We start from the raw sequence: 25,745 nt of genomic DNA, 5'->3' as shown, positions 1-25,745 counted from the left end.
AACCCGGAGAAATGAAACCTTGTGTCCATACTAAAACCTGGACATGAACGTTTATAACAGACCCATTTATTTATAATAGACCCATTTACTGTAAACAGTGTTCTTGTTTCTTATGCTAAAATATACCTAAAACTTTAAAGGCCTGTACCAATATATGTAGGATATATATATATATATATATATGCACACACACATATACATATATATATATGCTAACTGAAATACATGTTCATCCATTTTTACTAATTGATTAACAACAAAAAGTAACTCTTGAGAACTGAGAGGAGATTAAAATATTGTTAGAAAGTTGTAAGAACCTACTATCTTTGGTTGCTGATTCACTTTTTTATCTTCTAGATCCTTGAATTTTGATCGAAAAGAGACCATTTTCTCTTGAAGTTCTGGTGTACATAGTTCATACACATCCAACATAAGAGGAAATTTAACATCCTATATATAAACAAAAAAAAAGGTATAGAAAGACTTATTAAGATAGTTAAGCAAGTTATTTAAAATGTCTATTAGTTTTAAACTAATGCTTTCACAATTCAAAGAAAGTTGAAAAAAATCTTTGAAAATCACTCATAAATCTCATAAAAAACTTTCAAAGTTTATTTTCAAGAGTGAATCTCAATAACATTTAGTGCTTCTGCTCTACCTCCTAGTTCATTACATGGTGCCTGGGGTCTTAAAAGCTTGCAAGCAGCCATCAAAAGAACAATTGGTCTCTATTCACCTGGAACAGAGGAAGAAGGGAAGCAAGGAATAGGAGAAAGATATGGGATGTGTGGTGTCCTGGATTGAATTGTGTCCCCCCAAAAAATATGTATCAACTTGATTAGGTCATGGTTCCCAGAATTGTGTGGCTGTCTACCATTCTGTGATTGTAATTTTATGTTAAGAGGATTAGGGTCGGATTGCAACACCACCCTTATTCACGTCACCTCCCTGTTCCAGTGTAAAGGAAGTTTCCCTGGGGTGTGTCCTGCACCACCTTTTATCTCTCAAGAGATGAAAGGGAAGCACACAGAGAGTGGGGGACCTCATCCCACCAAGAAATCAGCACCGGGAGCAGAGCATGTCCTTTGGACCCAGGGTCCCTGCACCTGAGAAGCAATTCGACCAGGAGAAGACTGAGGACAAGGACCTTCCTCCAGAGCTGAGAGAGAGAAAAAGCCTTCCCTGAAGCTGACGCCCTGAATTTGGACTTTCAGCCTGCTTTACTGTGAGGAAACAAATTTCTCTTGGTTAAAGCCACCCACTTGTGGTATTTCTGTTATAGCAGCACTAGATGACTAAGACATGTGGCTAACTGCCTCCATGAACAACTGCCTCCTCTACCACGAGACCAGAAGAACTGTATGGTATTCGGCTACCATTACTGAACAAGAATCCTGATCAAAAGAAGGAATACACAGGGCAGAATTTCAAATTCACATGTACTCTAGGCTTTCTGGAGCCATGGAGGGTGGATGAACCCCTCAAACTACTGCCCTGAGATAATCTTTGAACCTTGAACCAAAAATATCCCCTGAAGTCTTCTCACAACCAGTTTAGCTCTAGTAAACAATGTCTGCCTAGAGCATTATGCTCTTTTAAGAACTATCTGTACGGAATCTAACTGACAAGAGCAACTCGAAAGATTGGATGGAAACTGCAGGGGCGAGTGAGTTTACATTAATGAAGGAAGAACAACTCAGAAAAGAAGGGTGAGAATGGTTGCACAACTTCAAGAATGTATTCAATGTCACTGAATCATATATGTAGAAACCGTTGAACTGGTATATGGTGTATGTTTTGCTATGTATATTCTCAACAAAATAAATTATATAAAAATTTTATTAACTAAATAATGCTTCCTTTTCCCCTTAGTTTTCAGAAAGAATTAAATTAATGGACATCAAAAAAAAAAAAAGAGGGTAAGACAGTACACAATACTGGGGAAGTCAGCACAATCTGACGAAGGCAAGGTAATGGGAGCTTCATAGGCACATCCAAACTTCCTGAGGGACCGAATTACTGGGATGACGGCTGGGAACTATGGTCTTGGGGAACATCGAGCTCAATTGGCATAACAGAGTTTATAAAGAAAATGTTCTACATCCCACTTTGGTGAGTAGCATCTGGGGACTTAAAAGCTTGTGAGTGGCCATCTAAGATACTCCACTAGCCCCATCCCATCTGGAGCAAAGGAGAGTAAAGAAAATCAGACACAAGAGAAAGATTAGTCCAAAGGACTAACGGACCATGACTCCCACAGCCTCCACCAGACTGAGTCCAGCACAACTAGATGGTGCCCAGCTACCACCACCCACAGCTCTGACAGGGATCACAATAGTGTGTCCCAGACAGAGCTGGAAAAAAATGTAGAACAAAATTCTAACTCACAAAAAAGACCAGACTTACAAAATGTAGAACAAAATTCTAACTCACAAAAAAGACCAGACTTACTGGTCTGACAAGAGACCAGAGAAACCCTGAGAGTGTGGCCCCTGGACACCCTTTTAACTCAGTAATGAAGTCACTCGTGAGGTTCACCCTTCAGCCAAAGATTAGACAGGCCCATAAAACAAAATGAGACTAAACGGGCACATCAGCTCATGAGAAGGACAAGAAGACAGGAAGGGACAGGAAAGCTGATAATGGGGAACCCAAGATCAAGAAGGGCAGTGTGTTAGCATGTTAGGGGGCTGGCAACTAACGTCATAAAGTATGTGTATTAATTGTTTAAGGAGAAACTAATTTGCTCTGTAAACCTTCATTTAATATACAATTAAAAAAAAAAGTGAATCTGCTTCTAACATTTTTAAGGTAAGAAATTTTCAAAACATTCTTTTTTCATTAAACATTCTAACCCATGATAATGACCACAGAGGAACTACTAAAATTAATATGGGAGAAGAGGAATTTCAGAAATATTAGGCCAAGTCCTATAAAAATGACAGATCCCCAAAACGGGCTGTGGGGTCACTTAACGACTTTTTTTTCTCGTTTAAAATATAATTTTATAAAGAAGCAAAAGTGACATAGTGAATGACTAAAATTACATACATTTAAAGTTAACACTAGTAGATGCTTCAACTATATTAAACCTTCTCATATAACACTAAGTATACCGGAAAATGTATTCTGAATGTCAGCTAAGAAATTATACACCTCCTCCAGGGATCAGGGACTATATGAAATATGTAGCAGTACTACAGCTCAAAAAAAAAAAAAAAAACCAGCTAAATCATATGGTTGGCTCCTAAATCAAGGGACTATAATTTGTGTACTCTTTGGGCACTAGTGGAAGTCCTGGTGGCACAATTAAGTGCTACAGCTGCTAACAAAACAGTCAGCAGTTCAAATCCACCAGGCGCTCCTTGGAAACCCTATGGGGCAGTTCTACCCTGTCCTGTAGGGTTGCTATGAGTCGGAATCAACTCCATGGCAATGGGTTTGGTTTGGTTTTTGGTTTGGGGCACTAGTAATTTAACTCTCTTTCACCCTAAGAAAGGATCCACCTGGAACAGAGTATAGTGTGTTATACTGCTCCCAGTCTCATCCCCACCCCTACTGAAAGGCTGGAGTTGAGAATGTAGTCCAGGGTAGTGCTTCTAGGGAGTGGGAAGTCACCAGGATTACTTGTCAATCTTTTCTAAAATATAAAACTCAAACCCCACCCAAGACTTAATCACATTTGATAAAGGCCATACATGTGTATGATGAAGAAAAGACAATAATTTCAATATGCATCCCTGATTAAGAACTAATTGTCTAAATGTTAATAACTCCCCCAAATATTTTGAAGAAAGTTCAACTACCCCTAAAGTAATGAAGAAACCTATTAAAAGTTAGGGACTACCTCCAAGGAATTACAATAATTTATTACACAAAAGAAGGTTCACTACTAACCTTAAGAACTTTGGCATTCACAGATTCTTTCTCTTTATAAAAAAATCGAACCATCTGAATAGTCAAGTAAGCAGGTAGCCGGCTGATCTTGGACTGAAGAGATAGAAAATAAATTTTATTACATCCAAATATCACACAGGTTTTTAATTCCTTGGTGATATAAACAAAGACTAAATCACATTAATTAACTGAAAACCTTTCAATGAAATGGAATTAAAATTTCAAAAGGAAATGCACAACTTACAGATTTGATGTACAAAGCATTTCTTTGCAATGTCGGAGACTGTTTGGTGATTTCTTCCTGAAGTCGCTAAAAAAGAACATAACAGAAGATCAAACAACAGTTGTAAAGAATTTTCTCTGAATATTACAGCTGTGATTCTTTAAAATTAGCACTACTAACGTGCTATACTTTAGCAACATAAATATACGGGAAATCACAGTTAAAACAATTTACTGTTAACAATTATAAGCATGTTACACCTCTGTAATGATATTTATTTTAAAAATGTGCTAATTAAAATTTCTAGTTTCTAGTCCAAAATATAAAGAGGCTGGAAGTCATCACACCCATTTTCACAACAAAAAAAAGCTAAAAAATAAAAATCCAACAACTCTTCTTAGATCATTAGAGAATTGAGGTCACAAGGTGAACTGCTGTCCTCAAAACTAGAGATACAGCTTACCAATAGCTGAAACTACCAACAGACCCAGCATCAGGTACAAAAAATTAAAGGGAACTGACTAATTGCTAGAGACTAAGCTAGGGCTAGCTTAAAAAAACAAACCCACTGCCATCAAGTCAGTTCTGACTCATAGCTTAAGAGGAAAAAATTCTTAGAGGTCCAGCCTAGGAATCCCATTACCTCCAGGAGCCCCACTAGGTTGTCACATCAGGGAATGACCCCCTTATGCTTCCAGCAGGCGGATGGGAAAAGTAATCATCTAGAAGCATGCCCACAGCCCTCTGTTCTCCTTTAACAATGTCCTGCCCTCAAGAGAAACTATTCTACCAGAGCCTATCCAAGCCTGAAGCCCTGGTGGCATAGTGGTTAACAGTTTGGCTGCTAACCAAAAGGTCAGCAGTTTGAATCCACCAGCTGCTCCTCACAAGTTCTATGGGGCAGTTCTACTCTGTCCTATAGGGTCACTATGAGTCAGTATCGACTCAACAGAAATTAGGTTTTTTTTTTTGATCCAAGCCAAATAAATACCACAGCCTAACTGCAAACCCCCTCTAGCCTTCCTATCTTACCTAGGGAATAGGGGGAAAAAAATAAGACACACTTGTAAAGGTCACAGCCCAGAGGCACAGTCTCACTAAGAGACTTGAGGCCTAATATAGGATCATAAAATGCTTTCCCTCCCCCATATCTACAATCAATAGGGCTCCTGTAAAATAACAGATTACAGCAAAAAAGAACTACACAGTTCAGGCCCTATTCAAGGAGTCTCTGGGAAACCTAAATACAACAGGGGAGACAAAAAACAAGTACACCAGAGGAAATTTTAGCTTCTGACACCTATAACAAACAGCAAAAAGCTTAATGCTAGCCAAATAAAATGTAAAACTTCACATCAAAGGCCTATTTACCTTGGTTCTTTTTACATCATGTCCAACTTTCAACAAAAAATTACAAGGCATGCTAAAAGCCAAAAAAAAAAAAAGCCTGAAGAGACAGGGCAGGCATCAGAACCAGACTCTCATATGGCAAAGATTTTGGAAACAGCAGACCAAAATTTTAATAACTATGATTAATATGCTGAAGGCTTTAACAGAAAAATTGGACAACATGCAAGAACAGAGAGATGGAAACTCTAAGGAAAAATCAAAAGAAAATGCTACAAACATTGTAATAGAAATGAAGAAGGCCATTGATGGGCTCATCAGTTGATGGCCAAGAAGGGAGAGAGTGAGCTTGAAGATATGTCAAAAGAAACTTCCAAAATGAAATACAAAGGGGAAAAAAAGGTATGAAAAAAAATAGAAGTATCTTAGAATTACGGGACAATTACAAAAGGTGTTTTTAACACATATGTAACGGGAATACCGGACAGAGAGGAACAGAAAAATGTCTGAAGTAATAGTGGTTGAGATTTTTCAAAAATTATTGAAAGACACTAACCACAGATTGAGGAAGCTCAGAGAACACCAGGCAGGACAAAACCAAAAAATCTGCATCTAGGCTTATCATATTGAAACTACAAAAAAACCAAAGACAAAGAGAAATCTTGAAAGAAGCCGGTGGGGGGGGGTGGGGGCGACCTTACCTATAGAGGAACAAGGATAAGAATTACATTGGACTTTTCTTCAGAAACCATGCAAGTAAGAAGAGAGTGGAATGAAATATTTAAAGCATTGAAAGGAAAAACCCACCAGCCTAGAATTCTGTGCCCAGTGAAATTACCCTTCAAAAGTGAAGGGGACAAACAAAAATTGAAGGAATCTGTTGCCAGTAAACCTGCCTTGCAAATCCCTCAGTGGTACAAACAGTTAATGTGCTCAGTTGCAAACCAAAAGGCTGGAGGTTCAAATACAGCCAGAGGTGCCTGGGAAGAAAGGCCTGGTAATCTATTTCTAAAACATCAGTCACCAAAAACCTTATAAAGCACAGTTCTACTCTGACACAGATGGGGTCACCATCAGTCAGAATCAACTAGATGACAAGCAATAGATCTGTCTTGCAAGATATGTTAAAGTAAGTTAAAAACGAAGGAAAATGACAGAGGTCAGAAACTCAAATCTACATTAAAAAAAGAAGAGTGGTCAAGAAGAAATAAATGAAAGTAAAATAAAATCTTATTTTTCTTAACTGATCTAACGGTTCAAAATAACAATAGCAACAATATAGTGGATGATTATAGTTTATGTATAAGCAGAATGTACAACAGCAATGCTATAAGGTATGGGAGAGAGGAATTGGGAATATTCTTTCATAAGACACCTACACAACTCATGAGCAGAGAAAAGAGGGGGTATGTGGGAGCTCTGAACCATCTGCATAATTTTTCTATAATTGTAAAACTGCTCTAAAAATACAGTATATTAATGAAATAGAAAGTACATCTGGCATGATGTTATTCACCATCAGATAAGCTCTACCTATAACCTCCAATCCCCTATCATCTAGAAATTCCAAGTTTATTTCACTTTTCTATAATTTTACAAATTATGAAGAAAACAGCATACTGGAGAGTTACTGCCAAAATACTCCATCCCACACTATGCAGTTAACATTTATACTTCATTTTTTGATACCCCGAAATCTGCTGGCCATGATTTATGTTATAGGACTCTTGGCAGGTAGCTCATTTTTGTGTGCTTTGAAAATGAACCTCCTTTAAAAGCTATACCATATCGATGCCATCTAACCACAACTCTCCCCCCAGTATCACTACCTCATTCTTACATCTTCATTCACCAACCCATCCCTCACCAACTTTACCCCCAACTATAGATGGGTGCTCCTCTGCAAAAGATTATCTTGTAATAGTGTAATTCCTACCGTAACTTCACTGCCTACCAGCCCATCCCTCCTGCCTCCCAGATAAATCATCTATACAAAGCACCTACTCAAACACTCCATTGTATTTTGTTGCCTAAGAAGCCCTGGTGGCTCAGTGGTTAAGTGCTCAGCTGCTAACCAAAAGGTTGGTGGTTCAAACCCACCAGACACTCTGAAGGAGAAAGATATGACAGTGTGTTTCCATAAAGATTTAAAGCATTGGAAATCCTACAGGGCAGTTCTACGCTGTCCTATAGGGTTGCAATGAGTCAGAATCGACTTGCTGGCAAAGGGTCCAGTTTTGGTTTTTGCTTAATTACTTTTCTTTCTTAAAAACCTCTGCTTAAAAAAAACAAAAAAAAAGACCTCTACTTACTGGTCATGGCTAGAGGAGACAGCATTAAGAACCAAATCAAATTTTTTTTTAATTCTGCTCTCCAAGCTCTCTTGCAAATTATCTTTATGTTACAATTACAAACTTTCAAAATAAACAACTTCATTTCAGTGCTTTTGAAAGTCATTAAAATCATCTGAACTGCAATTTGAAAATTATTAAAAGAAGGTATGGTTCAAACTGGAAGATCCTTCAGAAAATGTATAAATTCCCCAAAACATTCCAAATTAATAAGGCAGTGGCAAAACTGTTATATTTCATCAATGAGCAGAGGACATATGCATTTCCTGTGAGTGTGTACTTTAGTATGGCACTAGGGAAACAGTACTGATGGAATACTGAGAAAACCAAGTTCTAGTTATCATGGCTCTGCCACAAACCATAATTATGTCACTTAAATTCTAGGGTCTCAAGGCAATACAGTCCAACGGTGGAATGATTCTATGCCAATTTGCATGGTACAATCCAAGTTTATACCTCGTAATTATTAATACACCCCCCATTTACTCTCAAAAGGGTCCTGGTCTGGACAATAAGTTAAATGGTCACCCACAATGGTTAACAGCAGGATCTTTGCAGTCAGACCATAATATGAATTCTCATTTAATTTTCACAAAAAACCTTCTAATTACTCTCATTTTTCATGTAAGAAAACTGACCCTTAGAGTAACTATAATTTGCCTTAATACCCCAAATTACAGGGCCCATAAAAACAAATACCTCTAAGGAAAAAATAAATCTCTCATTCAACAAACATTTATTGAGAGCTCTAAAATAAAGCAAACCACAACACAAGGTGCTACGTGCTACTTTATCACGTCAGCTACAAAAATCAAAAAACCAAACCTGTTGCCACTGAATCAATTCCAACGCATAGCAATCCTACAGGACAGGGTAGAACTGTTCCATAGGGTTTCCAAGGAGTGGCTGGTGGATTCAAACTGCCGACCTTTTGGTCAGCAGCTAAACGCTTAACCACCATGCCACCAGCGCGAGCTACAGAAGTACCCTTACTGATTAAAAGGGAAATATGTGACTATTTAATAGTATGTGAAACCATGTTAATGATGTTTACATCTATGAAATTAAAAGCTACGTTGAAGTTTATCTGATTTCCCAATAGAATTGTCCTTACCAGTTTAAGTCCTGTAAAAAGGTATTTGACTTCTTGATTGATAAAGCAGCTAAGCTGAAGCTGATTTTCCTTTCCTTTAGTGACTTCTTCTTCTTCAGATTCTGTACATTTCATGCTTTGTGAAGCAAGATAAGGAGTATGCAAATACGTATTCAATTAGCTAGGTAATCTTGAATATAATAAATTATTTTAATGCTACTAAAATTGTAGGAGTATTTAAAACATTTTGGTCTCACGACAGAGATCCCAGTTCAATATACTTTAGAATGCTCATTCTCCTACCAACAACTCTAAAAACGTTGAATAAAGAATACATATAAAAGGATCAACTGCAAATGATGAACCCTAAATGAATATAAGTTGGTCTTTAATACAGTCTTAACACTGTCTTAATGACCCATAAATACATAAACAGAAATCTTTTCTAAGTTCCATCTCGTGATCTAGAGAACAGTACTTCCCTGGATTCACTTCTTATGTATTGGTCCAATCTTGTGTACATAGTTTAGTTGGTAGATACACTCCGTTTTCTATAATTACAAATTCTCTATGAGGTGAACAGTAAGGCAGATTCTGCTAAAGATACCTGTAGCGATAATGGATATCCTTAAAGTATACATTTATCTGCACTTCAAGATCACACAAGTGAGTATATATCTTCCAAATTCCTAGTGTCCAGTTTTATATATTTTAGGCATAAAAGCCTCTGAAGAATATCTTTTCTTCATACCCCATCCATCTCTAGTAAATTATGAGTACAGTCTATACAAATCTTGGCTCATAAGGATACGTAGTTTCAAACTCAACACCAAAGAACTGATCAATTAAACTCTTCTTTTTAGAAGGTGTCACTGCTGATGCAGATGAAGAATCTGTCTGCAAAATTAAAACGAAATAAAAAACCCAATTTTACTTTATACAGCTATCAACACATTACCAAAGGATTACAGACACTCAACAAAATCAACGGATTAAGTTTAATAAGTAAGAAATTGAATTCAAGTCTCAAATACAACCTTTCCAATTCTGATTATGGATTTGGCATCTAAAATATTGAAGTACATACATATTTACCTACTAAGATGAATTTATATCTTTATCAAAGCCTTTGGGGGGAGGAAAAACAAAAGCAAACAAAATCAAGGCATAATGAATGTCTCCAGTCACGAATATATTTATATTTCAGTTACCTCTTTAACGGAATCATCCTCTAAGGCTTCCAATTTCTGTTGCAATACTCGCATCATTTGTACCCAACATTCATTAGCATCCTGTGATAAAAAAAAATGACACAGTAAGTAATTCAGGCTATGGAGATGTCTGGTCTATAAAATCCTTCCAAAATATTACTGTTTCCTTAGAGCAGAAAGCTGTTTTCTTCTTTTAAAATAATAACGCAAATTAGAAACTATATGATCTTCAAATAAAGTGGTTCATTCACTCGTAAGCACACAAAAAGATATTCAACATCATTAGACATTAGAGAAATGCAAATCAAAACTATAATTTATACCCACTTTTTTTTTTTTTTTTTAGGTTACCTATGGAGCCCTGGTAGTTAAAAAGCTGGACATGGTTAAGAGCTCAATTGCTATGGAACAGTTCTACTCTGTCCTAAAGGGTCACTATGAGTCAGAATCAACTCGACAACGATGGATTAGGTTTGGCTAGGTTAACTATGAGAAGCCCTGGTGGCGCAGTGATTAGGTAGTTGGATGGTAATCAAAAGGTCAGGGGTTCAAACCCACCAGCTTTTCCATGGGAGAAAGATGTGACAGTCTGCTCCCCTAAAGATCACAGTACTGGAAACCCTATGAGGCAGTTCTACTCTGCCCTATAGGGTCGCTATGCATCAGAAGTGACTTGATAGGCACAGGTAAGATGGCTATTAAAGGAGCCCTGGTGGTGCAATGGTTAAGCGCTGGGATGTTAACCTAAAGGCTGGCAGTTCAAACCCACCAATGGCTCGGAACCCTCACTGCTGATGGGAATGTAAAACGGTACAGCTACTGGGGAAAATAGTTTGGTAGTCCCTCAAAAATTAAACATAAAATTACCATATGATCCAGCAATTCCGCTCTTAGATATATGCCCAAAAGAATTCACAATAGGGACTCAAACAGACACCTGCACAGCAACGTTTACTGCAGAATTATTCACAATAGCTAAAAAGTAGAAACAACACAAGCATTTACCAACAGATGACTGGATAAACAAAACGTGGTACATACATACAACGGAGTATTATCCAGCCATAAAGTGAAATGATACACGGTACAACATGAAGGAACTTTGAAATAAGTCAGTCACAAAGGGACAAATACCGCATGATCCCACTTACATCAAATATCTAAAACAGCAAAAGTAGATAAGCGGTTAGCAGGGGCTGGTGTAGGTGGTGTTGCTAGGTGCCGTCAAGTCGATTCCGACTCATAGCGACCCTATGCACAACAGAACGAAACACTACCCGGTCCTGCGCCATCCTTACAACAGCTACGCTTGAGTTCACTGCTGCAGCCACTGTGTCAAACCACCTCGTTGAGGGTCTTCCTCTTTTCCGCTGACCCTGTACTCTGCCAAGCATGATGTCCTTCTCCAGAGACTAATCTCTCCTGACAACATGTCCAAAGTATGTAAGACGCAATCTCGCCATTCTTGCCTCTAAGGAGCATTCTGGCCGCACTTCTTCCAAGACAGATTTGTTCGTTCTTTTGGCAGTCCACGTAGTATATTCAATATTCTTCACCCAACCAAACAATTCAAAGGCGTCAACTCTTCTTCGGTCTTCGTTATTGACTGTCCAGCTTTCATATGCATATGATGTGACTGAAAATACCAAAGCTTGGGTCAGGCGCACCTTAGTCTTCAGGGTGACATCTTTGCCCTTCAAAACATTGAAGAGATCCTTTGCAGCAGATTTGCCCAATGCAATGCATCTTTTGATTTTTTGACTGCTGCTTCCATGACTGTTGATTGTGGATCCTGGTAAAATGAAATCCTTGACAACTTCAATCTTTTCTCCGTTTACCATGATGTTCCTTTTTGGTCCAGTTGTGAGGGTTTTTGTTTTCTTTATGTTGAGGTGTAATCCATACTGAAGGCTGTGGTCTTTGATCTTCATTAGTAAGTACTTCAAGTCCTCTTCACTTTCAGCAAGCAAGGTTGTGTCACTGCATAACGCAGGTTGTTAATGAGTCTTCCTCCAATCCTGAGGTCCCGTTCTTCTTCACACAGTCCAGCTTCTCAGATTATTTGTTCAACATACAGATTAAACAGGTATGGTGAAAGAATACAACTCTGACGCACAGCTTTTCTGACTTTAAACCAATCAGTAGCCCCTTGTTCTGTCTGAGCAACTGCCTCTTGATCTATGTAAAGGCTCCTCATGAGCACAATTAAGTGTTCTGGAATTCCTATTCTTTGCAGTGTTATCCATAATTTGTTACGATCCACACAGTCAAATGCCTTTGCATAATCAATAAAACACAGGTAGACATCCTTCTGGTATTCTCTGCTTTCAGCCAGGATCCATCTGACATCAGCAATGATATCCCTGGTTCCATGTCCTCTTCTGAAATCGGCCTGAATTTCTGGCAGTTCCCTGTCGATATACTGCTGCAGCCGTTTTTGAATGATCTTCAGCAAAATTTTGCTTGCGTGTGATATTAATGATATTGTTCTATAATTTCCACATTCAGTTGGATCACCTTTCTTGGGAAGAGGAATAAACATAGATCTCTTCCAGTCAGTTGGCCAGGAAGCTGTCTTCCATATTCCTTGGCATAGACGAGTGAGCACCTCCAGTGCTGCATCTGTTTGTTGAAACATCTCAATTGATATTCCATCAATTCCTGGAGCCTTGTTTTTCGCCAGTGCCTTCAGAGCAGCTTGGACTTCTTCCTTCAGTACCATCAGTTCCTGACCATATGCCACCTCTTGAAATGGTTGAATATCGACTAATTCTTTTTGGTATAATGACTCTGTGTATTCCTTCCATCTTCTTTTGATGTTTCCTGCATCGTTTAATATTTTCCCCATGGAATCCTTCACTGTTGCAACTTGAGGCTTGAATTTTTTCTTCAGTTCTCTCAGCTTGAGAAACACCAAGCGTGCTCTTCCCTTTTGGTTTTCCATCTCCAGCTCTTTGCACATGTTATTATAATACACTTTGTCTTCTCGAGAGGCCCCTTGAAATCTTCTGTTCAGTTCTTTTACTTCATCAATTCTTCCTTTTGCTTTAGCTGCTTGATGCTCAAGAGCAAGTTTCAGAGTCTCCTCTGACATCCACCTTGGTCTTTTCTCTCTTTCTTATCTTTTCAGTGACCTCTTGCTTTCTTCATGGATGATGTCCTTGATGTCCTGCGACTCGTCTGGTCTTCAGTCACTAGTGTTCAATGCATGAAATCTATTCTTCAGATGGTGTCTAAATTCAGGTGGGATATACTCAAGGTCATATTTTGGCTCTCGTGGACTTGCTCTGATTTTCTTCAGTTTCAGCTTGAACTTGCATATGAGCAATTGATGGTCTGCTGCACAGTCGGTCCCTGGCCTTGTTCTGACTGATGATATTGAGCTTTTCCATCGTCTCTTTCCACAGATGTAGTCAATTTGATTTCTGTGTGTTCCATCTGGCGAGGTCCTTGTGTATAGTCACCGTTTATGTTGGTGAAAGACAGTATTTGCAATGAAGAAGTCGTTGGTCTTGCAACATTCTATCATTCTGGCATTGTTTCTATCCCCAAGGCCATATTTTCCAACTACTGATCCTTCTTCTTTGTTTCCAACTTTCGCATTCCAATCGACTCAAAATGAGAAGAAACAGCTGCAAACATCCATCAATAATCAGAACCTGGAATGTACGAAGTATGAATCTAGGAAAATTGGAAATCATCAAAAATGAAATAGAACACATAAACATCGATATCCTAGGCATTAGTGAACTGAAATGGACTGGTATTGGCCATTTTGAATCAGACAATCATATAGTCTACTATGCTGAGAATGACAACTCGAAAAGGAATGGTGTTGCATTCATCGTCAAAAAGAACATTTCAAGATCTATCCTGAAGTACAACACCGTCAGTGATAATATCCATACGCCTACAAGGAAGACCAGTTAATACGACTGTTATTCAAATTTACGCACCAACTACTAGGGCCAAAGATGAAGAAATAGAAGATTTTTATCAGCTGCTACAGTCTGAAAGGGTAGGTAGGAATGGGGAATTAAAGAGTACAGGTTTCTCTTTGGGATGATGAAAAACCTAGGGAAATAGTGGTGATGGTCCACATTGTGACTATCATGCTTAAAAATGATTAAAATGGCAAATTTATATCTGTTTTACCAAAATAAGGGCCCTGGTAGCACAGTGGTTAAAAGCCTGGCTGCTAACCAAAAGGCCAACAGTTCAAATCTACCAGCCACTCCTTGGAAACCCTTATGGAGCAGTTTTACTCTGCCCTGTGGGGTTGCTATGAGTCAAAATCAACTCAACAGCAATGGGTTTTTGGCTACTGAAATAAAATTTTTTAAAAAAGGACACAGAGGCTATGTGGAAAAAAAATGCAGAAGCAGGATGATCATCTAATAGGTTACAAAACAGTAAAGGCAAGAGATAATGGTTATGTGAACTAGGGTAGACTAATATTTGTATTTCCAAATACATGCCAATCAAGTATGGGCATAGTTGTATTAACTATACGAAACCTAAGTTTTACAAAATGAAAACCACAAAACCTTGAACTGATTACCTGTTGAAGATACTGTCCTTGTTCGCCCTTCTCTGCAAACTGTGGGAATGCCATGTGCAAAAATTGCAGTAGAATAATGGGTGGAATACTAGAAGAAGTTTTATCCATGGAATCAAACAAATCTCTAAGGGCTTAAAAACAAAGCAAACACTCCTTAGTAAAACAGTGACATATTTAATACATAATACTAAATTCTTAAAATAAAGAAAAACTTATTAATAACTATTTTTAGGTATATCGATTCCTTTTGAAATTGTTGACACCTAATAAAAAAAGAATATTTACTTTTAAATCTTAAACAAGTTACCAGAAGACTCTGTCACTTCTCAAATATTTACTTTTAAATCTTAAACAACTTACCAGAAGACTCTGTCACTAGCTACAAACAATTTTTGGGCTTTGCTTCTCTCTCTCCTTGTCAGCATTTGTCTTCCCAAACAAAGCAGAGTGTATGAATTCAATAGAGAGAGCACATAACCTCTTCTAGGAATCAAACCAACATAATGTGACTTTCTTCCACTATGGACCAAGCCTTCAGGTCACCGCTCCCAGCTACCTCCCCCTTTGAATCCATAGATGCTTCTCATCTACTGAATTCCTAAAATTGAAATCTGGCTCCTTAGATACACTTTCTGACTCTACTGAACGGCAAAGAACCAAAACTAATTTACCTTTTTCAAAAACTTTCCCCTGGCTATCCCCTCTCACCATTATAAATCTCAGGATCATAAACTGAGCTCTTCATCCTGAATTCAGAATACTCTTCCTCTGCTGACTTCCTACCTGCTACTGGACCTTGCATTCAAAGAGGCCCATCCACTGGAACTTCACGTACAGCAAAACTCTAATCCAGTTTATCCTGGTATCTTTAGTCATCTAGTGCTGCTGTAACAGAAATACCACAAGTGTATGGCTTTAAAAAAGAGGTATTTATTCTCTCAGTATAGAAGGTTAGAAGTCCAAATTTAGGGTGTAGCTCCAGGGGAAGTTTTCTCTCACTGTCAGCTCTGGGGGAAGGTCCTTGTCATCAATCTTCCCAGGTCTCAGAGCTTCTCTATGCAGGGACCCCAGGTCCAAAGGACAAGCTCCCCTCCCAGATTTTCACTCTTGGTGGCACGAGGTCCCCCATCTCTCTGCTCGACTCTCTCTCTTTTATCTCAGAAAAGATTGACTCAAGATACAATTTAATCCTGTAGAGTGAGTCCTGTCTCATTAACATAATGCCTCTAATCCTGCCTCATTAACATCACAAAGGCAGGATTTACAACACATAGGAAAATCATATCAAATGACAAAATGGTGGTCAATCACACAATACTGGGAATCATGGCCTAGCCAAGTTGACACAAACTTCTGGGGGACACAATTCAATCCGTAACACGTCGCTTGTACTGTTCTGTTAATACCTAAAATGTGAAATGTTATCTACCATTATACAGATTGAAGCCCAGCAAATACTAGCACAAAATAGATGCCCAATAAGATGTTTCTGAATTAAAAAAAAACTATAGCACAATGCTGGAAAAAATATTTTTGTAGGGCTAAAATTTAGGTACCACTACTAGCATTTTAAAGTATATACCAGGCAATAAAACATGATTTAATATTTACTATTGTTTTAGAGTTCCTAGATGGTGTAAATGGTTAACATGCTTGGCTGCTACCTGAAACGTTGGCAGTTTGAGTCCACCCAGAGGCAACTCTGGAGGCCTGGTGATCTACTTCCAAAAACTCAGCCATTGAAAACCCTGTGGAGCACAGTTCTACTCTGAAACACGAGGTCACCATGAATTGGAGTTGACTCGATGGTAACTGGTTTTTTAACGGTTTACTCAAAAGTAATTTCGTTAGTTTAAAAGAAAAAGTAAAGAAAAAAATTCCAGATAAAGGAGGCTAGGGAGGCATGATAATTACGTGCCCTGTGTGATCCTGAATTGGATCCTGAAGCAGAAAGAAAAAGATAACTTCATAATGGAAATTACTGGGGCAAAATTTGAAAAATGTCTGTATTTTAGAGCATTACATCAATGATAAATTCCCCAATTCTGAAAACTGATAACTGTCCTGGGGTTACGAACGTCCTTGTTCTCAGGAAACCCATATTGATATATTCAAAAGACATACCTGTACCTTACTCTCAAAAGGTTCACAAAAATAAATAACATGCATTATAGAAGGAATGATAAACCCAATTCTTACAAGTTTTCTGTAAAGTTAAAGTTATTTCAAAATACAAAGTTAGAAAACTCAAGAGGCAAAAATGTAAAGAACTTTTCATCCCACTAATACTGTAAGTCTCCTTTATGACACAGGAGAAGGTGCTGAAATTCTAAGTCAGAGTTACTCTGAGATACCTAAGCAATCAAACGAACTGGAAAGAAGTAATTATACTTCAAAAATTACATTTCAAACGGACACTGGTGATGGTTACACAACAAGGTGAATTTAATGTCACTGAATTGTATACATAAAAATGGTTGGCAAAAAACTTCATCTCAACAAATCTACTTTCAGGAAAAAAAGATCTTTCTCAAAACGACAGAAAGTAACCTACTCTTACTCTTTACCGTATTAAAAACAAATGATTGATCACAATGAGATACCAAATGGCCAAGAACCACATGAAAAGATGGTCAACATCATTAGTCCTAAGGGAGTTGCAAATCAAAACCACAATGAGATACCACTTCACACTTGGTAAAATGGTTATAATCAAAAAGACAGATAATAACAAGAGTTGGTGAGGATACAAAGAAACTGGAAACCTCATACATTGGTGGAGGAATGTCAAATGGTGCAGCCACGTTGTAAAACAGTTTGGAAGTTGCTCAAAATGACAAACATAGAGTTACCATATAATCTGGCCACTTCACTCCAAGGTATAAAAATACACAGGAGAGATGAAAACATCATGCCCAAAGACCAATGTTCACAGCAGCATTATATATAATAGCCAAAATGTGGAAATAATCGAAGTATCCATCAATGGTGAATGGATAAATGATATGTGGTATAACCATACAATGGAATATTTTTTGGCAATAAAAAGAAATGAAGTACTGATACGTGTTACGATATCAATGAACCTTGAAAACATTATGCCAAGTGAAAGAAGCCAGTCACAAAGACCACATATTATATGATTTTATTTATATGCAAGCTGAGAATAGGCAAATCTAGAGACAAAGAGAAAATCAGTGGTTGCCTAGGGCTAAAACGGATTGGTGGAGGAGGGAGATGACTGCCTGATGCTAACAAATTTCTTTTTGCGGTGATAAAAATGTCCTAAAATTGATCGTGGTTATGGTTGCACAACTGTAAATATACTAAAAAACAATGAATTGGTTAAATGGGTAAATTATACCTCAATAAAGCTGTTATTTAAAAAAAAAAAGAAGAATGGCTGTGAAAATTCTATCAATTCAATGACGTAAGTGAAAGTTCATTTGTAAAAATGTCCAAAACTGGGATGAGGGATATATGGTTGCATGTAAAGAAAAAATAAGTTATCTCTACCCGTTGTGTATGCAGACCTTAAAACCGGGGTACCTGGCATGATCTAAGGAGGCTGACTCAGATCTAAATTAAATTCCATTTCTGAATCAAACTGCAGTCTGACCTAGAAGTTTCTGCTTTTGCTAAAAAGACAATTCAGCCTCTTGGAGAAGTTTAACTGTTTGTAACACAGAAAGGATCAAGAATCAAGACTTCAGCTTGTACTAGGAACTGTTTGTTAAAAGGTGTTTGCTAACAATGTTTACACAGCTTGTCCCAGGGAGAACACTTTAGCTGACATTGCCCCTGGGGGTAAGGAACAGAATTGATAATATTAAGTAAAGACGAGGCCCTGTAAGTGTCTCATAACTCTGTAACCAAGATCAAGTAAGTGCCAAACACCCAAGCCTGAGACCTTCGCTGTTTCCGCTGACTCTGAATTTGTGAAAGTATAGCCTATTACCTTAAAATAAGTGGGAGAGGCAAACATGCAGAAAGTCGACTGAACTGTCCCCCAGGATGTTAACAAACAGACTTGCTGATGTTAAGAAGATTATCTTGGTCAAACGTGTTCCAGGGGTTTAACGATTAATGCTAAGAAAGCTGTAATTTGAAAACTCGTTGTAACTTCTGCCTTGCACCTCTTCCTATCCCATGCCTGAGAGCATGAAGCCCTTTGTTTACTCCACCTGATAAAAGCCTCACTCACCTTTTGCAATTTGGAACACTGCAGCACCCTGCCTGGGTGCTTGTGTTTCTCCTGTTTGAAGAAACATTTTCAACCTTCAAAAAAACTCTTTGTTTTCATTTCAAGCAAAGTGTTCAGTTCAGTGTTTCACTGCGACACCTTTAAGAATTTCTATTTCTCCTCATAGCTCATGTATTAATCACCTCTTTACACTAAAATAGTGTAGACTAAAACACTCTCTTATAATAACCCAAACTTATCCCCAAAGATATACCATACCAACAGAATCTGATACCAAATGCTATAAACGTTATTTTTCCAAAAGGACAGTCATGACTGGTTTATAATTCTGACAGTAAGTTCCAAGTTGTTTAATGGAAGAAGCACTCCAATATCAACGAGGTGACGTTTTAGAAAACACACCTGGCAAAGTGAAAAGGCACTAAACAAATTGTTAGTAAAAAATAACATTTAAGAATACTTATTACAACCCTCTCTCAAAAGTACTGTATTTAAGATACTGACCTGCAGTAATATACTGTGCTGAAGCCATTTCCCCTGAAGCTCTCAAGGCACCTGCATACCTAGAAAATTAAGGTAGAATTAAATAATAAGATCCAATTCATTCTGAAACTCAAGTGAAAACAGACCCATTAAAAGAACTTACTATGCCACCCTCAACTACACATGCCTCATCGAGTTGTTCCCACCTTTCTATTTTCTTCTATTCTTGCTCCTTTAAGCATTATATGGGTAAAAAAGAGGGCTAAGAAAAGAGAGAATTTACCATTATATGGGTAAAAAAGAGGGCTAAGAAAAGAGAGTACACTAAATTCCTTCCCCTGGTCCAATTCATCTAAAAAATACATTTTCTGAAAACAAAAAGTACACATTTAATGTCCTGTTATTACAAAGAAAATAAAACAATTTCAGAAATAACAAGGAAGAAAAAAGCATTGGCTCAAAAATATTAAATCAAAAATCATATACCTACATTCAGAACTTCTACATAACATTAAGTCACCTGAATTTTGAGTCAGTTGTTCATCTGTAAAATAAGTTTATACTAAATGATTTCTAAATTCACTTTCGGTTTTATGATTCTCAATTAATTTATAACAGTACAAAGGTTTGGCCATCCAAAGGAAATATTAAATCAGAAATTATCATTCACATAATATCAAACACAGGGGCGTTGCATATCCACTATGATTAAAATTATATTTATGTACTACACACCCACTAGCGTGACTAAAAGACTGACATCATCCAATATGGCAAGAATGTGGAACAACTCCAACTACTGATATAATCAAAATATGGATCAATCTCAAAAACTTCATGCTGAGTGAAATAAACCAACCCAAAAAAGAGAAAAGCGTACCTTGTATGATTCCATTTATTTTAAGTTTCAGAGCAGGCAAAACTAATATGAGACCAAAGAGTTCTTGGGTAGTGCAAACAGTCAAGCGCTTAACTACTAGGCAAAAGGCTAGTGGTTCAACCCCACCCAGGGGTGCCTCGAAGGACAGGCCTGGTGATCTCCTTCCAAAGGTCACAACCTTGAAAACGCTACGGAATAGTTCTACTCTGTACACATGGGGTCACCATGAGTCAGAATCCACTTCATCGCAACCAACAATCCGAGATCAATGTGTGTTTGTGGCTGGGGAGGGGGGAGACTGAGAAAAGGGAGTGGACCACAGAGAATTTGCATTTGTCAAAATGAACAAGCTGAACAATGAAGATACTTGCATTTCACTGTATGTAAATTATACCTCAATTTAAAAAACAAGAACCCTATGCCCGAGACAAAAGTTTATGTCAGGGGCTGGTGGTAGAAAGGACTAAGGAAATACTTGCTTAAGGGGTGTGTAGTTTCTGCTTGGAGTAATGAAAAACTTCCAGAATTGGATAATGATGATGGCTGCACAATATAAACATGACTGTCACTTAAAAATGGTAAAACTGTGTTATATATATTTTACCACAATAACAATTCTTTTAACCCTGGGCTTATATAAGTAGAATTAAAAAGAGATAACAGAAAATATTCTGTTAAATTATATTCAATTAAAGAGTTTTCTTTTCCATTTGATTGTTCCCTTTGGGAACTTTCTGCTGTAACTTTAAAAAAAAAATTTTTTTTCAACTTTAATCAATAATGTCTGAAGCAAATGTTCATTAAAACTAAAGTATGAAAATCGTAACAGTTTCTGTTTCAGGTATTTTAGCATCATTTAAAGTTAACTTTTGAAGTTAAAATGATGTACATACTAATACGGCAGATGTATCTCAGAACATACTCTACATAACTGATGCTGTTACTGAATTTTACTTCTGGTTTTAGGGTAACTAAGTAAATATTTCTACATTTATGGCAAAACTACACTAATCAATTATCCTTTTTTTTTAAGTAGCTGAAAATAGGGAAATAGGTGATTTAATACCATCCTTAAAAAAAAAAATCTCAATTTTTTGTCAAGATATATAATTTCTAATTAAGCAAAAAGTAGCCAGTTGTTTTTGTTATTGTTAGTTCCTGTTGAGTCAATTCAAACTCATAGTGGCCCCATGTGTGCAGAGTAGAACTGCACTCCACAGAATTTCCAAGGCTGTGACCCTTTGAAAGCATGTTGCTAGGCCTTACGACCGAGGAACCTCTGGGTGGGTTTGAACCACCAACGCTTCAGTTAGTAGTCCAGCGCTCAACCACGTGTGTCACCCAGGAACTCCAAAAGTATCCAATAGGTCAAATAAAATTAACACTGAACTTTCTGAAGATAAACTGTTAAAAAAATAAAACAAGAAATTGACAGAGAAGTACTGAGAGGCTTCATGGACAGAAATGCTAATGCTTTACAGACCAAAGTACTACAACGATACCTTTCTTCAGTCTTCGTCAAGTCAGTAAAAAAAAATTAGGAAATGATATAAAAAATGTGCATGTAATTAACAAAGCTGACTTAATATCTATAAAACTATCTCCTACAAGAAGAGGACATCTTGACTTTTCTAGCACTTGTGAAATTTCATACAAAAGGTTAAAGAGACAGATTCATATTTCTAAAAACCAAAGATTGTATAGGCCACAATCTTTGCCTATGGTCAATAAAATAAAATTATAGCATATATATTCATGTATGTTTCTAAATCCATAGGCTAAATAAGCTGGATTAAACTCTTGGGTCAGGATTTGGAACAAATGAAAAGCTCACGCACTGCTGATATAAACGTAACTGGTACAACCATTCTGGAAAACTGATTGGCTGTTGTTGTTGTTGTTAGGTGCCATCGAGTCGATTCCAACTCATAGTGACCCTATGCACAACAGAACGAAACACTGCCCGGTACTGAGCCATCCTCACAATCGTCGTTATGCCTGAGCACATTGTTGCAGCCACTGTGTCAATCCACCTCGCTGAGGGTCTTCCTCTCTTCTGCTGACCCTGTACTCTGCCAAGCATGATGTCCTTCTCCAGGAACTAATCCCTCCTGACAACATGTCCAAAGTATGTAAGACGCAGTCTCGCCATCCTTGCTTCTAAGGAGCACTCTGGTTGTACTTCTTCTAAAACAGATTTGTTCATTCTTTTGGCAGTCCATGGTATATTCAATATTCTTCACCAACACTATAATTCAAAGGCGTCAATTCTTCTTTGGTCTTCCTTATTCATTGTCCAGCTTTCACATGCATATGATGCAACTGAAAATACCATGGCTTGGGTCAGGCGCACCTTAGTCTTCAAGGTGACATCTTTGCTTTTCAACACTTCAAAGAGGTCCTTTGCAGAAGATTTACCCAATGCAATGCGTCTTTTGATTTCTTGACTGCTGCTTCCATAACTGTTGATTGTGAATCCAAGTAAAATGAAATCCTTGGCAACTTCAATCTTTTCTCCATTTATCACGATGTTGCTCACTGGTCCAGTTGTGAGGATTCTTGCTTTCTTTTATGTTGAGGCGCAATCCATACTGAAGGCTGTGGTCTCTGATCTTCATCATCAGTAAGTGCTTCAAGTCCTCTTCACTTTCAGCAAGCAAGGTTGTGTCATCTGCATAATGCAGGTTGTTAACGAGTCTTCCTCCAATCTTTTTCATATAGTCCAGCTTCTCAGATTATTCGCTCAGCATACAGGCCGAATAGGTCTGGTGAAAGGATACAACCCTGACACACACCTTTCCTGACTTTAAACCACACAGTACCCCCTTGATCTGTCTGAACAACTGCATCTTAATCTATGTAAAGGTTCCTCATGAACATAATTAAGTTTTCTGGAATTCCCATTCTTCAGAATGTTATCCATAATTTGTTACTATCCACACAGTCCAATGCCTTTGCACAGTCTATAAAACACAGGTAAACATCTTCCTGGTTTTCTCTGCTTTCAGCCAGGATCCATTTGACATCAGCGGTGATATCCCCGGTTCCACATCCTTTTCTGAATCCAGGCTGAATTTCTGGCAGTTCCCTGTGGATACACTGCTGCAGGCACTTCTGAATGATCTTCAGCAAAATTTTGCTTGTGTGTGATATAAACGACATTGTTCGATGATTTCTGCATTCGGATGGATTCCCTTTCTTAGGAATACGCATAAATATGGATCTCTTTTCCAGTCGATTGGCCAGGGAGCTGTCTTTCAAATTTCTTGTCATAGATGACTGAGCACTTCCAGCATTGCATCTATTTGCTGAAACATCTTAATTGATATTTTGTCAATTCCCGGGGCCTTGTTTTTCGCCAATGCCTTCAGTGCAGCTTGGACTTCCTCCTTCAGTACCATCTGTTCCTAATCATATGCCACCTCATGAAATGGTTGAATGTCATGTAAATCTTTTTGGTATAATGACTCTGTATATTCCTTCCTTCTTCTTTTGATGCTTCCTGCCTCATTTAATATTTTCCCCAGAGAATACTTCACTATTGCAACTAGAGGCTTGAACTTTCTTCAATTCTTTCAGCTTGAGAAACGCCGAGTGTGTTCCTCCCTTTTGGTTTTCCATCTCCAGCTCATTATAATACTTTACTTTGTCTTCTCAAGCCATCCTTTGAAATCTTCTGTTCAGTTCTTTTATTGCATCCTTTCTTTCTGTTGTGTTAGCTGCTTGACATTTGAGAGCAAGTTTCAGAGTCTCTTCTGACATCCATTTTGGTCTTTTCTTTCTTTCTTGTCTTTTCAATAACCTCTTGCTTTGTTCACGTATGACATCTCTGATGTCATTCCACAACTCTTCTGGTGTTCAGTCATTAGTGTTCAACACGTCAAATCTATTCTTGAAATGGTCTCTAAATTCAGGTGGGATATACTCAAGGTCGTACTTTGGCTCTCATGGACTTGCTCTGATTTTCTTCAGTTTCAACTTGAACTTGCATATGAGCAGTTGACGGTCTGTTCCATAGTCGGCCCCTGGCCTTGTTCTGACTGATGATATTGGGCTTTTCCATTATCTCTTTCCACAGATGTAGTCGATTTGGTGAAGTCCATGTGTATAGTGACCATTTATGTTGGTGAAAAAAAGTATTTGCCATGAAGAAGTTGTTGGTCTTGCAAAATTCTATCATGTGATCTCCAACATTGTTTCTATCACCAAGGCCATACTTTCCAACTGTTTATCCTTCTTTTTTTTCAACTTTCACATTCCAATCACCAGTAATTATCAATGTATCTGGACTGCATGTTTGATCAATTTCAGGCTGCAGAAGCTCATAAAAATCTTCAATTTCTTCACCTTTGGCCTTAGTGGTTGGTGCATAAATCTGAATGATATTAACTGGTCTTCCTTGTAGGCGTATGGGTATTATCATATCACTGACAGTGTTGTACTTCAGGGTAGATCTTGAAATATTCTTTCTGACAATGAATGCAACACCATTCCTCTTAAAGCTGGCATTCCCGGCATAGTAGACTATATGATTATCTGATTCAAAATGGCCAATACCAGTCCATTTCACCTCACTAATGCCTAGAATACCGATGTTTATGCATTCCATTTCATTTCTGATGATTTCTAACTTTCCTAGATTCATACTCCATACATTCCATGTTCCGATTATTAACTGAGGTTTGCACCTGTTTCTTCTCATTTTGAGTTGCGCCACAACAGCAAACGAAGGTCCCAAAAACCTGACTCCATCCACGTCATTAATGTCGACTCTACTTTGAGGAGGCAGCTCTTCCCCAGTCATCTTTTGGCGCTTTCCAACCTGGGGGGGGCTCATCTTCCGGCACTATACCAGACATTGTTCCACTGCTATTCATAAGGTTTTCACTGACTATTTTCAGAAGTAGAATGCCAGTCCTTCTTCCTAGTCTGCCGCAGTTTGGAAGCTCAGCTGAAACCTGTCCTCCATGGGTGACCCTGCTGGTATCTGAATACTGGTGGCATAGCTTCCAGCATCACAGCAACACGCAAACGCCCACAGTACGACAAACTGACCGACATTTGGGGAATTCATGTGCCATACAATTATAATCTGAACACTGTTCTGTAAGTTAAATTCGATAACTAAAAACCATCTATGGTCAGCTGATTTTTGACAATGGTGCTAAAACCACTGAATGGAGAAGGAGGCATCTCTTCAATAAATGGTGCTGAGAAAACTGGATTTCCACATGCAGAAGAATAATTCAGGATCCATGCCTTACACCATACATAATAACAAATTCAAAACAAATCACGGACCTAAATGTGAACGAAAACCATAAAATTCACAGAAGAAGATATAAAGATATGCCTGTCAGGCTTAGTTTTTAACGATGGATTATCTGCTAGCAAAAGGCCAAACAGCAAAAGACAAAATAGATAAATGGGACCTCATAAAATTTAAATGTTTTTGTTCATCAAAGGACTTTAACAAAAAAGTGAAAGACGACTTA

General features: G+C 37.9%; 1 protein-coding gene across 1 annotated transcript in view; it reads right to left on the bottom strand.

Annotated features, from left to right (window-relative positions):
- Positions 1–25,745, bottom strand: part of USP14 (ubiquitin specific peptidase 14) — a 45,993-nt gene that overhangs the window by 6,834 nt on the left and 13,414 nt on the right. Inside the window, exons 5-12 of the mRNA XM_003406363.4 lie at positions 19,392–19,450; positions 14,684–14,814; positions 10,123–10,203; positions 9,723–9,808; positions 8,933–9,047; positions 4,142–4,207; positions 3,898–3,990; positions 322–450 (exon numbers count right to left, since the gene is read on the bottom strand). Coding sequence (XP_003406411.2) covers positions 322–450; positions 3,898–3,990; positions 4,142–4,207; positions 8,933–9,047; positions 9,723–9,808; positions 10,123–10,203; positions 14,684–14,814; positions 19,392–19,450 — 760 coding nt within the window. The remainder of the gene's footprint in view (positions 1–321; positions 451–3,897; positions 3,991–4,141; positions 4,208–8,932; positions 9,048–9,722; positions 9,809–10,122; positions 10,204–14,683; positions 14,815–19,391; positions 19,451–25,745) is intronic.

Source organism: Loxodonta africana, chromosome 11 (genome assembly GCF_030014295.1).
Source record: "Loxodonta africana isolate mLoxAfr1 chromosome 11, mLoxAfr1.hap2, whole genome shotgun sequence".
Classification (NCBI taxonomy): domain Eukaryota; kingdom Metazoa; phylum Chordata; class Mammalia; order Proboscidea; family Elephantidae; genus Loxodonta; species Loxodonta africana.
Note: the sequence above shows the minus strand (reverse complement) of the source record. Positions and strands in the feature narration are given on the sequence as shown.